Source organism: Rosa rugosa, chromosome 6 (assembly GCF_958449725.1).
Source record: "Rosa rugosa chromosome 6, drRosRugo1.1, whole genome shotgun sequence".
NCBI classification, from domain to species: Eukaryota; Viridiplantae; Streptophyta; class Magnoliopsida; order Rosales; family Rosaceae; genus Rosa; species Rosa rugosa.
The window spans coordinates 18,479,189-18,496,489 of record NC_084825.1 but is presented as its reverse complement, the minus strand read 5'-3'; the positions used below and the strand labels follow the sequence as shown (position 1 = coordinate 18,496,489).

The following is a 17,301-nucleotide window of genomic DNA, read 5'->3' as shown; positions in this document are numbered from 1 at the left end:
CAATACTGTCAGTAAAATTCTTCAGACCGAAGACATACATATTGATATTGCTATCGAAGAATTGGAAAAGCTTATTTCATTTATGCAGAACTATAGAGAAACTGGATTTGATGAGGCCTTGACCATAGCTAAAAAAATTGCAAGTGATATGAAAATTGAAGCCATATTCCGTGAAAAGAGAACGATTCGAAAAAAGAAGCATTTTGATGATAACGACAATGAAGAAGAGGTGACACAATCAACTTTGGAATCATTTAAGGTTGGTTACTTTTATTATATAATTGATCAAGCTCTTTCTTCACTTCAAAGTAGGTTTGAACAATTTAAGAAATGTGAAGAAGACTTCGGATTTTTATTTAAGTTCGAGAAGTTGAAGTCTACAGATAATAAAAGTTTGATGAACTATTGTATGAATCTTGAAGATTTATTGAAGGATGGTGATGTTTCTGACATTAATGGAAGTGACCTATTTTCTGAGTTGCGGTACTTGAAAGGAGCCGTACCAAAAGAAACAAAAAGGGCAGTTGGAGTATTGAACTACTTGAAGCAAATGGATGGTTGCTACCCAAATGCTTGGATTGCTTACAGAATTTTGTTAACCATACTGGTTACTGTTGCCTCTGCTGAGAGAAGCTTTTCAAAATTGAAGTTGATCAAATCTTATCTTTGATCAACTATGTCACAGGAAAGACTGAATGGTTTAGCTATGTTATCGATTGAAAAAGATTTAGTTGAAAAGCTTGAATATTCAAGCTTAGTTGAAACTTTTGCGGCTAAGAATGCAAGAAGGGTAATTTTTCAGTAATAACAATATTGATTTTTGTAATTTTGAGTTCTTTACTTGAACTAATATAGTATTTTGGTAAATGATTTTGGGATTGCTATATTGCTGTGTTACTAGTAATTGTATATTGTTTAAACTTACCAACTTACTTTTAAAAAGAGAAAAAATTGTGAATATATTTTAAGTTGGGGAGCCCCATTTTTGTTTTTCGCCTTGAGCCCCTAAAAACTCAAGGCCGGCCCTGCACACATACATATATAGTTAAATGTAGATTAAATTATTTATTATTTAAAACTAAAGAATATAGTTCCTGCCTGGCTTGAATAAACGAGGGCTACCTGGCCTGACCCGAAAAAACCCGCAAGACCTGATTTATATGAATGGATTTGGATCTTCAAATTCATAATGAAAGTCGGCCAGGCCAGGCCCGTCATTATATAAAAATATTATAAGGCCCTTCTCAAACTCACTAGAGACAAAGCCCGCCCTGGCCCGTTGACGACCCCAAAATTAGGTTGTGTTAGGCCATCTCCAATAAGGAGGGCTTTAGGTGACCTTAAACCCTTTTTGCTTAAAAATGGACTCCAACAAGGGAAGGTCCAAAGGGCTAGAGGTGGAGAGGTGGGTGGAGAGAGCTACATTTAGCCCTATGGGTGACCCTTTAGCCCTTGGTGGGACCCACGGAAAATCAGCCAAATCTTGCTCTTTGTGATGCAATAGTTCAATCCAATGGCTCATAATCATGCAAACAATTAAATCCAATGGTGAATAATTAATGAATATAATTATACATATTCACAACTAGCCGTTGGCTTCAAATTTTTTTTTTTTTTTTTTAATTTATTCATTTTGTATCATGTTAATGAAGTTTTTGTAATATTTTATTTATGAAATAAATGGTGAAAGTAAAGTAGAATTAAAGTACACTTTTATTCATTACAATTGAAACCAAAAAGCCACACAATAAAAGTTAAAGCAAATAAAAACAAGTCACCCATTCATAAATAAAAAAATAAAAAAAAACGAAGACCCGAGCATTATGACATGACAATGAATTGTCAATTATTATTAGGATGACAATGTAATTGTCATACCCCTAGCCTTGTCTTCCTTGTCCTCTTCTTGACCAAACATGTTTGACAAGATCTTTTCGCAGATTACTATTTCCAATATGAGATCGTACCCTTCGGTAACGAGACATGTATTCGGCCATTGTAATTTGCCCGGTTCTTGGATTAACAGGTAAGTTTGGGCCATCATATATTCTTGCTCGAGCTCTCCTTGACCTATTTGGGTTTGGTTCATCATCATCGGACTCATCATTATAGTAGTCATCTCACTCGTCCTCCACAATCATGTTCTGAAGTATTATGCAAGCCAACATGATTGTTGATAATGAATCCTTATCCCAACCTCTTGCAGGTTGCCTAACTATTGCAAATCGTGCTTGTAGAATTCCAAATGCCCTTTCAACATCCTTGCGGTACGCCTCCTGTTTTGTGGAAAAATACTCCTCCTGTTCATTCTCAGGTTGTCTAATAGATTGCACCAGCGTCGCCCACTTAGGGTAAATACCATCAGCAAGGTAGTACCCAAACTCATAAGGAGTCCCGTTCACATAGTAGTTAAGATGTGATGACTGACCTGCTGTGACAGAATCAAACAAAGGGGAGCGTCCGAGAACAGTGAGGTCATTTTGAGCTCCCGGGATTCTAAAGAAAGCATGTCAGATCCAGGTGTCGGGACCTGCCACAGCTTCGAGAACAATGGTTGGCTTTTTTGATTTGCCTCTAAAGCTACCCTGCCATCCCACTGGACAATTCTTCCACTGCCAATGCATGCAGTCAAGCGAACCTATCATTCCAGGAAACCCTCGTCGCTCGGCTCTTTGTAGGAGCATATCTAGATCCTCTGTTGTAGGAGCCCGAAGGTAGCGTTCTTGGTACATGGTGACAATGGTACCACAAAATTGACTAAGATTCTCAATGGCTGTTGATTCCAGCATACAGAAGGATTCATCTAAGGAATCAGCCGAGCATGCAGTGGCTAGCATCCGGAGTGCACACGTCAATTTCTGGTGAGGTGAGAATCCCGGACGCCCAGCACAATCTTGTGACTGCCTAAAGTATGGATCCGCCGTCTGGACATGCTCTAACATGCGGAGGAACACTTCACGCCTCATCCTGTAACGTCGTCTGAAAGTTTCGGCAGAGTACACAGGGTCATCTACGAAGTAATTAATCATTTAACAATTTTTCATTAGCTACCTCACGTGATTGATGACGGGTAGCGCGACCTGGAACAGAACCACCCCATTGAGGTTGTTGTTGAAGTGGGTTAGTAGCCAACCAGCTAGCTGCTTCTGCCATAACTTGTGTTGTATTTCTTCGCCTCTGTGCATCATATTTTTCATCTTCTTCCTCGTCTTCACGTTGCCTCTCATTCCACTGAGAAAACCAGTTCGAATTCATTGCAAAATGTAATGAAAAGTTAGAAAATGAACAAACAATTAGAGAGGAGATAGAGGAAGTAGTGAGATATGCATCTGAAACCACTCTTTTTATTGAGGTTTGAAACTGAAGATAGAACCACCACGCATGCATAAAATCTAATCGGAAATCTAGAGAGTTGATCACAACATGACACGTGGCATTCAAAAATCCTATCGGTAAATTTGATAAGACTCTGTAATAATTAATCTTGCCACGTCGACACTATATCTAATCGGGAATCTACATATTTGCTTCCGAAGTGGCACGTGACACTTAAAAAACTTATCAGAAAATGTTATCAACAATACCACATAAATACCTCATCCAAATATACACCTTAAAAATTAATTTTTTCCTCATAAATTAATTTTAGTCTAAATTAAAATATTATTAAAATAAAATAAAATCATAAAAATTAAAAAACATAATGTAAAATCATAAAATACTTGATAGGGCTAAAATTTAGCCCTCCCTTACTGGAGATGGTTCATGAATAAAGAATAATATTTCTGACCTCCAGATGGCCTTAGGGGGTTTTGCTTGTAACTTCTTTTTATTCATCGAAAAAAACATAAAAATAATCAACTTAACCAGAGAGCTATATCATCACGGTACGACGAAGCTTTGAGAAAGAGGAAACAGTAAAATAGCAAAGACGAAGAGAAGATGCATTACTGGGTTCGAGCTTCTTCCTCTGATTTCGCCGGAACTCTTCCCCAACCTCGCAGGCAAACCCCTTCTCTCTCCGTCTCTATTCCATGTTATGTATTATTAACTTTGGAGATTTTCCCATTTGAATTTGTCAAGTGTTTGAATTCTCAGTGGTCACACTGCCGTCAACATTGGAAAATCCAAAGTGATCGTGTTCGGAGGCCTTGTAGAGAAGAGGTTTCTCAACGATATCGTCGTCTATGACATTGGTACACACTTTCTCTTTCCTTACTTCACCCAGAATTTTTTGTTTTTGATTGAAATCGTTATCTGGGTAATTCAGTACAAAAACATAAATCCACTGTGAACTTGGAGTTCTTCATCTTACTATTTTCCAGCTTCATTTGATTGGCATGTTACGTTTTACTTTTATTAGAAATCAGCGGCATTTAGGATGCAAAATTTGAAGGAGAAGGAATATAGTGTAAATAATATGTATGTTATAGTTACAAGGGAGGAAAATGGCTCGGAATTCGAGCCGAGACGATGAAAGGAACAATGGGAAGGGAGTGGAAGAAGTGGACAGTGTGTCATCTTGTTTGGGGATAATGATGGATCGGAATAGATAAAGTGGGGAATGTGAGATTGATTTGGTTGAAAGTGGGATAATATGCAGTCATCAAATAATCCATGGTTTTCTAGTTTATTTTTAAAATGAATTAAAGTAATAAGGGTGTAATTGATATCATCTATGTGGGATGTGCTTAGTTTTACGGAAATGGTAAAATTTGACAAAGTTTCATGCCCTAAAGTCACACAAAAATGTGAGAGCTTTGTAGTAGAATATAAATCTTATGGGATCTTGAATCATGAGGAACTTTTAATTGTGAGGTAATTTCTTTCGCAACTTCTCCTTTACGTTTGTTTGAAGATCCCTTTGTATGTTTTTTTTTAAGTGCTACCCATAGTTAACATTCTGATTATATTTCTTGGAAAATATCGTCCATAATTTTATATGTATGGGTCAGATACAGGTTTGAAAGGATCATATTAGGAATTTTTGTGCTTTTCCTCATTCTAGCAACTAGTTTTCCCGAACATCCATTTGATGTGTTTGTTCTAATACTTCTCTGCCTACATCAGTTAGAGTTTGAAGGATCACTGTGTACTTGATACACAGAATGGAACATTGGATTTATTTATAAGGACAGCTAAACTTATATATATTGTATAGAAGACCAGATGCACCATAGTGGATCTAGTCGAAATGATTGTGTGGTATAAACTTCAAAGTTTCTTTCTTCTTCTTCTTCAAAAAAAAAAAAAAAAGGATAAAACAAAGACGACATACACTCAAGTAAAAGTAAAGAATCTCATTTCAGGCTTTTGATTGTTTCAGATAATAAACTATGGTATAAGCCAGAGTGCACTGGCGGCACTGATGGACAAGTGGGTCCAAGTCCTCGGGCATTTCACGTTGCTGTTGTGATTGATTGTCATATGTTCATCTTTGGTGGGCGTTGTGGTGGCAAGAGGTGTGTTCACATCCATTAAGTGTTCTACCTGCAAGATATTGTGCAATAATTCTATTAACCACCCACATGCTATTAACTATAAGGTTGGCCTATTCAGGTTAGGTGACTTTTGGGTCCTAGATACTGGTAAGTATCTATTTATTTTTCTTATAAAAATGTGTTAAGAGTGATATGAGTTAATATACTTGGGTTAATGCTTGTTTTGCCTCCTTTTTGACATGCCGAGGATAAATTAAATTTTTGTTTCTTCCAGATATATGGCAATGGTCAGAGTTGACAAGCTTTGGTGACTTACCCTCAGCAAGAGACTTTGCTGCAGCTTCAGCTATTGGAAATCAGAAAATTATTATGTTAGCATATGATCATTGCATTTTTTATTTACCAATTGATGTGACAATTCTAGTATGTTTTATTAAGTAAAATGTAAATAAATGCAGGTATGGTGGCTGGGATGGTAAAAAGTGGTTGTCAGATGTGTACGTCTTGGACACAAGTAAATGGTTTTCTGAGTCTTTTTTGTAATTATTTTTATTTTCTGCTTCATATTTGGTTGAATTGATGCTTTATGAAATGAATCAAATGATCATAAAGTTACTTGGATCTTTACTCTTCTTTGAACAGTATCACTAGAGTGGATGGAACTGTCAATTACTGGTTCACTGCCACCACCTAGATGTGGCCACACAGCTACTATGGTTGAAAAACGGTTGCTTGTCTATGGCGGCAGAGGTAAAATACAATGCTGCCACTGTTAATAATTGGTTATTCATTTCATTTTGATTTTGTTTTCTTTTAATAATGTTTGCCCAGATGGTTGCCTTCCGTTATAGTAAAGTAGTATAATTTGTTAATGATGTCTATATAAGTATATAGTAAATGACATTTTTTTTATAATTGTTTTAATGATTATTTCTTCTCGACATTCCAAATTCTGGAAACCGATTTGTAGAAAGAAAGGGGAAGAAGACATGCTATAGGTGATGCTTGCTTTGAAAATTTTCCTTCATCCAAAGTTGTGTCATGAAACTCCTCTCGGATCAATATAGAATATGAGTGCTGGTTTTCTGCAAATTCCTGAATCCCATATAACCAATCTCCTTAAGGCATAATGAAAGTTAGATATACTATTTTGTAATTCCATGGTATACTATTGAATTCTTGAGGGTCAGTTGAATTGATAGCTCAGATGTGTGATCTATATATCTAAACAATGATATCATTGTTCTGTAACATTATGGTCTACTGTCTGACAGTCCATTTGATTACCAAGGATTGTTTGATTTGAAAGAGAGAATATATGACTTCTGTTAAGATGCTTGAGTTTATTCAAGGGGCTTTTTGCTGACATAATCTTGAATGTTGTAGGAGGTGGAGGTCCTATCATGGGTGATTTATGGGCTTTGAAGGGTGTAATCGCAGAAGGTTAGTAGTGATACTAATGGTTATTACTTATTAGTTGATCCCTTTTTCTACAGTTTCCCTTGGACTTTTAAAGATCAGTTTCGTTGTGGTTTCCTATTTCTAGTCTTGCCTTCTATTCTAGTCTTAAGATTATAGCCATCTTACTTTTCCTATCGCCGTAAATCATGCCATCCTATTAAAGCACCTGTCGAGATGATGCCTTCTGATATATGCCATGTAAATAACAATACTGTCATTAATTTCTACTAGACATTCCGCTGTGCGCTTAGATTTCTGATGATGTACTTCAAGTATATGATTTGTGAAAACATTGATGTTGTATACTGTCAGTACGCTGAACCCCTACATAAGAACTATTTGTTCCGTAAAACCCATTTCACTTTTGTTCCTGTTTTTGTTCTCTGTGGATTTCCCTCTTGGAAAACTTGAACTTTGTATTGCGTTGGGCCATTTTTTTTTTTTTGGTATATGGCTTTGGTGTTTTTAGTATCACGACTTTCTTCTTCTTCATTTTTTCAAACTACTCAGCTTCATGAGTTTTGGTCTTATATAACTCAATTCAGACTATTATACTTAACTGCTCAGTTTCTTAGTTATTCAACTTAAATTTCTGTTTTGTCTTTGTTGTGGAAGGAAGAAAATGAAACACCTGGATGGACCCAACTGAAGCTTCCAGGTCAAGCTCCTTCCGCACGTTGTGGCCATACCATCACATCTGGAGGACACTATGTAATTGACATTTCACAAGTTCTATTAGTTTTTCTGTCTTTGTTTTGTGCCTGTCAATAAACTGATGACAATATCAATGTCAATTAAGATTAAGATCCTCCTTTGAATTCACATAAAAAATGGAGAGTGGGAAATCCTGAAGTATTCATGAATTTGATTATCTAGAACCCTTTTGTTTCTTCAATCCATATTACCCACACAAACAATAATTTTGACAATCCTGTACCACTGGCAACCTGAAGTTTATATTTCTGACATTATTCATGGACAGTTTTAATTAGTACTTTGGTTTAGTTTATTTTGTAATGCAATATTGTTATTATGGAAAAATTGTTTATGGTAGATAATTTTTAGTTAGGCTGAAAGTAAATCTTAAAATTTGGGAGGTAAATTTGTCAGCTGCCCAATATAAAATACCCTATCTCTAGGCAGGAAGACACTCATTTTCTGAACCATGGCAGTAGCATAAAACTGAAAAGATTTTTGCAATTATTGAATAAAATAGGATGTTTTCAACTGTATGTAAAATTTTCAGCTCTGTTGTTCTAGGGTGGGTGGAAGGATCGTAATTTAATAATGGTGTTGGAGATATTAACTTGATCTTAGAATTTTTTTATTATTTATTTATTTTTATATTGAAGTTCACTCTATGTTGTTGATGTCCTTTGTAACTGAGTTCAAAAACCATTTATGCAGCTGTTGCTATTTGGAGGCCATGGAACTGGAGGCTGGTTGAGTCGTTATGACATCTATTACAATGACTGCATCATCTTAGACAGGGGTGAGTGCTTCTTGCCTTTACTCTCAAATTATTAGCTGATACTGAGTTGACTATCATAATGTATTGACCATCCATCTTTCACCATGCTACTATGATGTATTTACTTGCTGGATGATACAGTAGACAAATGTATGAGTAACTGTATACAATGCCCCACTCCCCACCCAAAACACACATAAGGGAGTAGAAAAAAGGGTGCAAAAGTAGAGTAATATCCTTCTTACCATGTGGATAGAGATCCTCTAATGCTCTTATTGTTAATTGGTGGTTCCCTTGTATACCCCTGTGTTTATTGGGTTCCACCTGTCTTTGATAATACATGTCTTTACTTGTGGAAATTTAAAATATTTTATGCCACACTTTGATCTCATGACGAGATTGCAACATCTTTCACTTCTTTTGTGCATTTAATTATAATTCCTTACCCCTCTTTTTCCCAAACATTAAGTTTCTGCACAGTGGAAGCGGTTACCTACTGGCAATGAACCCCCTCCTGCTCGAGCATACCATTCACTGACATGCATTGGCTCACGTTATCTGTTATTTGGTGGCTTTGATGGCAAATCCACATTTGGTGATCTATGGTGGTTGGTTCCTGAAGGTACTACACGGTCTTCTTATGGCTTCTGATCGAACTCCTTTGCTTCTGGACCCCTTTTTATCTAGGATTTCATCATGACCAATCTTCTATGTAACTTGGTGCCTTTCAGTTGTAAAGGGCTCAAATGCGGCTGTGTTAGGTCATAGCCTCAAATTTAACTGAGCATATAATCTTCATGAACTTTGAGTCTTCGACTGTTTGTCTGTTAGGTCATATATATTAATCAAAAAAAAAAAAAAAACTAAAAAAAATCATTTTTTATCTTGATTCAAGTTTCCCCTGCTGGAGCAGATACAAATTCATTCATGTGATAGTGCTTAAAATCTGACGTAAAACTTTGATCTGATGATTCCATAATGTAAAACAATACTGTGTTAGAGGGGTTATCCAAAGTGATGATGAGAAGGCTCCAAAATCATCTCTCAGTGATATCAAATTTAAAGAAAGAAAACTTAGAAGTTAAGTAAAGGAGAGAAACTGTTTGTGCACATCTTGTTATGGAAAACAATGTTGTGTTCCTATTATATATCTAAGCAGAAGGGAACTGTATTTCTTAGATGTTTCATGCAGTTGAAACCTTATTCTAACACTCTAATTGTCGCATTTTGCTTGTTGTATAGAGGACCCTATTGCAAACAGGCTTCGTGCAACTTCACCAACCAATATTACCGAAAATAAGGATGTCATGATGGAAAATAATAATGTCCAATCTGAACTCAAGGTATTAGTGCTACTGCCTCTAATTATGCCGATCATTTAATATGATTTTTCCAATGGCCATACTGCCGTACTTCTACTGTAAATATGTGTGCTTTGAATCATGTCTGCTAACATCATATTGAGCTGGATTGCATGATATTAGAATAGGTAACTGTTCTGCCAAAATTTCAGGCATGCATGTCATATCTTGAATGGTTCCCTCAATTACTAGTACACTACTAGATATTAACTTTTTGATTTTGGGCTGGATATTAAATTTGTAAGTCATTCTCCTAACAGGAAAGCGAAACAGAAGAATCTGCTGTCTCAGAATTACAAAAAAGATTAGGAATATCAGTTTCTCTCCCTAGTAATGGGGTTCCTGTTGTGGATGAGTTAGAAGACAGAGAACTTATTGAACTAGCTTCAAGTTTGGTTGGGGAAAGAGATACTACTCGTGAACATATTTCACATATTCAGGTAGGATATTTGATCATCATTTAATCACTTTTAAAACAACAAATGTTCTCTATGGTGCAGAAAAGTACAAAATTACTTATAATGTATCTCAGGCACTTCGTGACCACTGGAGGAATTCTACTGCAAGGTTCATACCACTTAAAGAGCTTGGGCCTTTGCTTCGGGACTACCAACGCCAAATTACTCGTCGTCACCTGTAAGAATGATGTTTTACACCATGACTTGTTTACAATCAGCTAGATTGTCCTGTTTCTGTGGTTGTTTACAAAAGTCTAACAAGCTTAACCAGCTTGATTCATCGATGAACCATATTTTAACTTAAATTTTTTTACCTCCGCACATTCATTTCATATGAACCAGAATGATATGCAGGAGCACTCCAAATAAATACTTACATGTATTGCCCGTAAATTTTGTGGACTGTCACTTTCTAAACTTGGTTGATTAATCCTTCATTTGTTGGTGGTAATTGCTTGGCTATGATAGGGAGAATGGCGGATCTGATCCCGAGTTGGTTGAGTCTGGTTCTCCTGGAAAAGTGGCTTATGGTTTCTATCATATTAGAAATGTTAATCAGGTATCCATCATATCGTTATTTCGTGTAATCTAATTAATCATCATCTTTACCAGATGCTACTGATTTTTTTTCTTTTTGCACAACTGGTTTCTTAACAAGAGAGCTTTCATCCATCTCTATTTATTCTCTCCCTTTATTATCCCGTCTTACCATGCTGATAATAGGGTGCTGATGATTTTCAGTTGCGTATGGATGACATTCCAAAGCTGCTGGCAGAGTACAAACAACTACTTAATTAAGGGAGGGACGTCCCTTCGGGTAAATTAGAAGAGGAGGAAAAAACAAAGCAAACGAAGCATTTCCTCTACAGATATTCTGACTTGCATTTTGCACTCTCCAGTTTCACTGGCACAAAGCTTCCGTTGTGAAATATGAACTCATAACTAGAGTAGTGCAAAGACCTAGATGTCTACTACGGAATTGATGTGAAGTAGACAATATCAGTACCATTTTTATAACCTCCGAAATCCACTGCTTTTTTGATGGTTTATATGAGTTACTGTACTATGTGGCTTCTGTTGACCTTATTAAGGTATACAGATGTTTGTATATTAAAATATATATTTACATCCATAATTTCTTTTAGTACAACTCATAAATGTCTTAAAATAAGATGAGAAGAGAATATAGCAGATGGCGGAATCCACTAATCAGCATTAGGCCATTTGTGTTCTAGCTCTACAATCTTTAGAAGCGTTTTAGTTTCCTCTCGCTCAGTCTCTCACCCAGTCCAAAGCTCGTAAGTGCCCTCCTTTCTTTGCCAAAATAGACCACAAGATCACCGACCAATAAGAGGAGGCTTTAACTTTAACTTTAGACAAACGCCTTAGAGGCTTTTACCTTGTTTGCAAACTCATTCGAAAAAAAGCTATTCTTTAGGTATTGCCTTTGCCTCCATCCGACACTCCAGATGTAGTCATCTGATATTTACCCATCTTAGTATTAAATATTGAATTTCTGAGGAATGAAACAAACCAGGAAAATCAGAGTTGACATCCTGTAGGAAGACTAAAACGATATCAGAAGCAAACCTATCTTTTACATTGCTCAAAGAAAAATTGTTTCTCATAGGGCATGTACTGCCAATTACAAGCAATCTAGACAATGCAAGTACTGTATACCATAAACTAAGAAGAGGTAAAAGGGAGATAGAAAACATAAAGAAATAAATAAGAACAAAAAACACAAAACAAGGGGAAATTGATGATACATGTCTGCTGATAGCCAAATCAATATAAGGAGAACTGCGTGTGAGAAAGTTGAGCGACAAAAAGCATAAGAGCAACATAATTAACTTGCAAACCAAGTTAACAGGATATGCTCGACGATAGTACACACACTGCCACAATGGGAAGAAATGATTCAGGGAACTAATGGAATATCTTTGAAGTATTCATGCTCAAGAGCACCCCTTGCCGTAATCCTTTTGCTCGGATCCAAGCAGAGCATTTTCTGAAAAATAAAAGAAGCGAGTACTTAAATGCTTGAAAACCAAACTACAGTGTTTGCTTTTGCATTCATTTTCTTCATGTCTACCAGTCCCACTTAAATTTGACAAGTAGAAAGTGTATTAGCAATAACGCAGGGAATAGAAGTCATGAAAGGAATGGACAACAAAAGTCACCACTAAAAACTTACTTCCAGTGTCAAAAAAAAAAAACAAAAATAATAGTAATAATAAAAAGAAAGAAAGAAAAAAAAAAACACTTATTTCCATTTTTTTTTTTCAATTTCGAATTTAATTATCATAATTTTTCCATTGAACTGGGTGCTTCTCTTATGACAGCTCAGGAACAAGAAAAACAAAAACAAATAGAATAGATAAATAGAGGAACCTAACATCACAGAGAACTTTCCATCAGCGCAAGAATCACTAGAGAAACAATTTGCACAGAAGATAATCAACTGCTATGGCAGTATCATCTTATCTCCCAATGGGAAAAAGAAATCCAGAACTCCACATTTACCAGTACAAATAACTTTGTGGGACCGACCAGGATCTCATGCAGAACCCAAAATTAAGTCAAAGTAGAGATGTACATGCTGATAATCCCCGGTGAGGAGGGAGAAATGTTGTGTGAACTTACAGAAAGAATGTCAACACCAGCTGATTCAAGATTTGGAACTAAAGTTGCCAAGTCCTGCAATGTAAAGGATGCTGATTTAACGTTTCATTAACACAGAGGTTGAAGGTTTTATAAGGCAAGTAGATGGCAACACATAAAATTCATTTACCTTAGAAAGCCACTTAGGAAAGGAAGATTTAAAATCAGGCAAAGAATTCACTCCAGGCCATGTATCTTCATTTGGAGTACCCAAGATTCTTCATATAAACAGTAACAGTGTTAGTATGAAAGGATACAATAGACATCTGGCAGCATATGTCTTCATCAAAAGAGAAGCACTATTTGGGTTAGGAGTCTTTCACCTAAATATCTTGAACAATTCATCAATCTCAGAATCGCCTGGAAATAAAGGTCGTTGGTTTAACATCTCAGCAAATATACAACCCACTGACCACACATCAACTGGAGTCGAATAATGGCGAGATCCGAGCAAAATTTCCGGTGCTCTGTACCAGAGAGTCACCACCTACACAAAACCACCATCAATTACTAACAAATCCCTAATATGAGGACTGAAGATGTGACTGTTCATTGAAGAAAATACTTTAATCTGCAAATATTTCACAAATAGCTGCATGTATCAAGGCATCATGCATCATACCACTTGCATTGTCCCAGTCATATAGTCTGCTACATAAATTAGCCCCCAACTATTAGTCATATATTCCTTAAGATGCTGCATACTAGAAAGAGTCTTGCTTTGGTCTAAGTGCATCTGACGGTCAACTTTGTACATGCCAACACAGTATGTAAGTCTTTCTTAGTAGACCCAACATCCTACATGAATTTTCTTTCATAATCTATCTCCTTAAAATTGCTATAACATTAACTAAGGTATCATGGGATGGATGGGGTGGGGTGGGGATACAAATCGTGGTTTCTATTAAAAAAATAAAATTAAAACTAAGGTATCAATCATACTATAAAGCACACTACTTGCCAACCGAAAACTATGTTTGAATAAAAAACTATATTACCATAATATCATTGCTGACTAAGTTGGTAAAATTAGCCTTCTACAGGATGGAAAGCAACTCTAAAAAATAGAAAACACCATTATGACTTGTTGATTAAAATGACTACCCAAGCTTCCAAGTAGCATCCAGCATTCTGAATATCTAATGCATCTTATTATTCATATGTAAGACACAATATTGAGTAAACGTAAAAGGAAAGTCATGATGCTATTGCAAGACCTGAATATCAGGACATACTATTGAGAGATTCAGACCTCATGAGTATATGTCCTAACAGGAATACCAAACGCTCGGGCCAGTCCAAAATCTGCAAGCTTTAGTGCATTGGTGCGACGATCTATCAGTAGATTCTGGGGCTTCAGATCTCGATGAAGAACTCTATGTGAATGACAATAAGCAATGCCTCTGAGAATCTGATAAAGGAACATCTACAGAAAGGAGATGTGAACCAAATGAAATTCCATTACAAGTATGTTACAATAACTTATTATCAGAATCAGCTAAATATTTAAAAAAAAAAAAAAAAAAAAAGGTTACTTCAAGTAGATACTAGTTAACTGCAGTGGAAACTAGAAGCAAAACACAATGCAATGGGCATAAACATGTGGAATTGGTTCTCCAAATTAAGACACAGAACACAATAAAACAATGACATTTATATTGGAAAGTGAAATTCATTAACAAATCTAAGCATAACCATCTACTGCAATCTCTCTAACCTCATTATACATTCACGAGGCATGTAATCAAGGAATAGTCTATATCTGATAGGATATGCTATTATTATCTAATGAAATGACTACTCGAAAGATGCACCATCTATCAACTAAAGTTTCTAAAAGTAGACTGTAAAGAAAGAATGCGCAAACTCACTTTTATCTGGCGAGGATCCTTTGCAAATTCAGGAGAAGAATCCATATACTTCTTCAAATCCAAGTCCAGGTACTCAAACACCAGATACAAGCGCTTCTCACTATGCACAACATCCTGTAACCTGTCAAACAAACAAACACCCATCAAAAGAATTTGTCAGTTACATAATATACATTCCCTGATAGACGATACGCATTAGATATGAACAATCTTGCTAGGCAACCAAGGTGTAACGAAACACAATAAATGCCAAAGAAAGAAAATTGAAAATGTTCATTAGCAAGAAAATGTGCCCCTCCAGGCTCATAGGTAACAGTCACAGTCATAAACTGATGAAATCGGAACGAAAAGCACGAATACCTGACAATGTTGGCATGCTGCATTTCTTTCAAGAGAGAAATTTCTCTAATGGCGGTGCTTGGGACGCCCTCATCTTCCTGCTCCAACCGAATCTTCTTCAAAGCTATGGTTTCATTGGTGAGACGATCACGAGCCTTGTAAACCACGCCATAAGTTCCTTCCCCAATCTTCTCTACTTTCTCGTACTGCACCACAAACACAGCATCACACAAAATCCAAGCTCTTTATTTAAAAATGAGACTCTCCATGAATCACTGACTAACCTTGTCCATCGAGTAGGCTTCAAATTCTCCCGAAGAATCCGTCCCTAAAAGCAATCACCTGTTAATAAGAATCGAGAAAACCATGTCTGCAGAGGCCCTAATTGCTTGTTAGGAAGACTTCGGCTCTGACCTCTCTACTTCAAAGTCTTGCTTTTTTCAACTCTTTTCCTTATTTTATTTGCGCCTATAGGATATTTATATAAAACCTTACCAAGGAGGCAAGACTCTGCATTCATTTGGCAAAGGGTGATTACCCGCTAATTTTGTAGCAGATGCTCTGTCTATATTATGCTTTTAAGTTTGATTTCTATAATATAAGTTGTTCTAAGGGTTTTGTTTTGTAATATTTTTATTTTTATTTTTTCATCTTTTTTCATCAAAAAAAAAAAATGGTGATGATTACCCAACAAATAGGAGTGCTTTTGGCATGGTAAATCAATTTTTGCAAACTGAAAATCAAAATGTTCAACTCAAGGCTATCAAAAAAAGTTGGAATGTGTCCCCTCCGGGCCCACGTCCTTTTGTAAGGAACGGGTGTCAATCCATTAAAACAATGAAAGTAGGTAACAACCGAAGATTCTGCTATCCACCTAGGTAAGGGTCACCTGGGGACGTGGCAGAACGACATAGGCCGAATGAAAAGTTGTAGGGTCCGCTCTTACCCAATCTGACTCCCACCGTTACCGTCTTTTTACAAACGGGTTTGGAGGGACCAAAAAAAAGGGGGTAAGTTTGATTGAGAGAGAGAGAGGGGACGGGTAAAAAATGGGTAGTGTCAAACATCATCCCAGGTACAATGCCAAACATCCCGGGTCTGATGTGAGGCTTGGGTTATCGGCTGTGATTGGAGGCGGTGTGGGAGTTGAGGGAGGAGGAGATTGGAGAATTGGTTGGGTGTGGAATGAACGGAGAGTGGCCTGGTGCCTGGTGGGGATGAGATCGTGCCGGCGCGGCTTGTATCCCATCAATTTGATCTGGATTGGGCCGGGTCGCATGAGTCCGATCTGGGGAAGGGATGGGATGGAAAGGTTGTCGCTGCTCCATGGTTAAATGGTCGACGGCGCGATGGGAATGGCGGTGGGATGAAGGCGGCGGTCGGGCGAGGGTGGCTGTGCGGCGCTGCGAGGTTGAATGGTTTGTTGAGTGCGTTGAGATCAGATGTCTAAATGGGCCTGGACTTGGTGGTAGTTGGGCCTGGGCGTTTGCCATGGCCTTGGGTCTTTTTTGTTTTAATTATTTTTGTACCTATGCCATTTATTTTGTATGAATTGTTTTGTGATCATTTATTTTAATAAAGTACACTTTATTATCTGAAATTTGTCCGTCACATAAAATTAAAATGGTAAAAAAAAAAATGAAGAATTATGAAATTAAGCTCTCTAAGTGGACGTTGAACAGTTGAAGGAATCATTTTTTTCTACATTTTGTATACAAGTCACCAAGCTAGAGCTTATGCAAGATGATCACGAACACGGTCCAGATAGACTGAAAACTTGTGGCTTATGTTTAGTTATCGAAATTAGTATGGTTGATTGAGTGGATAGATTTTGAAATAGAGTCGAAAGTTGTTAATATCTTTACCATGAGTCAACACAGTTTGTACAAGGCAACTTCTATAAGGGGAGCGGCACCATGCGGGGGAAAAAATCCTGGAATTTTAACAACAGTTGATAGACTCCCTAAGGCACCCAACGGAGCGGTCAACGCTTTGCACACGCAAACTTCCCCAAGGGGAGGGGGACCGTCCGCGAACAGAAATCCCGAAATTTTTACATCCGCAGGTAGACCCCCTACCCACGAGAGTGTGGGAGCTGAGAGATAAAAAGAACGAATTGGCAAGGAGCGGTTGCGAGCATATTTTGTTTTATGTTCTATTTAGGGTATCGAGTTGACTGTGTAGATCGATGCCCAACCGAAGGCGGAAATGGCCGAAATTTGTACCACTACCAGA

At 37.1% G+C, this 17,301-nt stretch overlaps 3 protein-coding genes across 4 annotated transcripts; 1 reads left to right on the top strand and 2 right to left on the bottom strand.

The window, feature by feature from the left end:
- Nucleotides 1–2,120: 2,120 nt before the first annotated feature.
- Nucleotides 2,121–3,255, bottom strand: LOC133716326 (uncharacterized). The gene is made up of 3 exons (XM_062143036.1): nucleotides 3,057–3,255; nucleotides 2,531–3,010; nucleotides 2,121–2,428 (listed from the first exon to the last, which is right to left on the bottom strand). Exons 1-3 carry the CDS (start codon nucleotides 3,253–3,255, stop codon nucleotides 2,121–2,123), a joined length of 987 nt encoding a protein of 328 aa, XP_061999020.1.
- Nucleotides 3,256–3,815: 560 nt separating this feature from the next.
- On the top strand, nucleotides 3,816–11,331 carry LOC133714485 (protein GLUTELIN PRECURSOR ACCUMULATION 3). 2 transcript variants are annotated; one of them, XM_062140606.1, is made up of 17 exons: nucleotides 3,816–3,875; nucleotides 3,928–4,004; nucleotides 4,099–4,196; nucleotides 5,327–5,462; nucleotides 5,560–5,588; nucleotides 5,716–5,812; nucleotides 5,900–5,955; nucleotides 6,084–6,191; nucleotides 6,828–6,884; nucleotides 7,522–7,613; nucleotides 8,310–8,394; nucleotides 8,843–8,995; nucleotides 9,616–9,716; nucleotides 9,995–10,174; nucleotides 10,267–10,370; nucleotides 10,661–10,751; nucleotides 10,934–11,331. In XM_062140606.1, exons 2-17 carry the CDS (start codon nucleotides 3,943–3,945, stop codon nucleotides 10,988–10,990), a joined length of 1,506 nt encoding a protein of 501 aa, XP_061996590.1. In that variant the 5' UTR covers nucleotides 3,816–3,875; nucleotides 3,928–3,942; the 3' UTR covers nucleotides 10,991–11,331. The 2 variants fall into 2 exon arrangements, with proteins under 2 accessions (XP_061996590.1, XP_061996589.1); XM_062140605.1 differs by having other exon boundaries at nucleotides 10,916–11,331.
- A 437-nt stretch (nucleotides 11,332–11,768) lies between these two features.
- LOC133714486 (cell division control protein 2 homolog) lies at nucleotides 11,769–15,598 on the bottom strand. The gene is made up of 8 exons (XM_062140607.1): nucleotides 15,351–15,598; nucleotides 15,088–15,272; nucleotides 14,728–14,848; nucleotides 14,109–14,282; nucleotides 13,180–13,343; nucleotides 12,987–13,074; nucleotides 12,839–12,892; nucleotides 11,769–12,203 (listed from the first exon to the last, which is right to left on the bottom strand). Exons 1-8 carry the CDS (start codon nucleotides 15,357–15,359, stop codon nucleotides 12,114–12,116), a joined length of 885 nt encoding a protein of 294 aa, XP_061996591.1. The 5' UTR covers nucleotides 15,360–15,598; the 3' UTR covers nucleotides 11,769–12,113.
- Nucleotides 15,599–17,301: the final 1,703 nt, after the last annotated feature.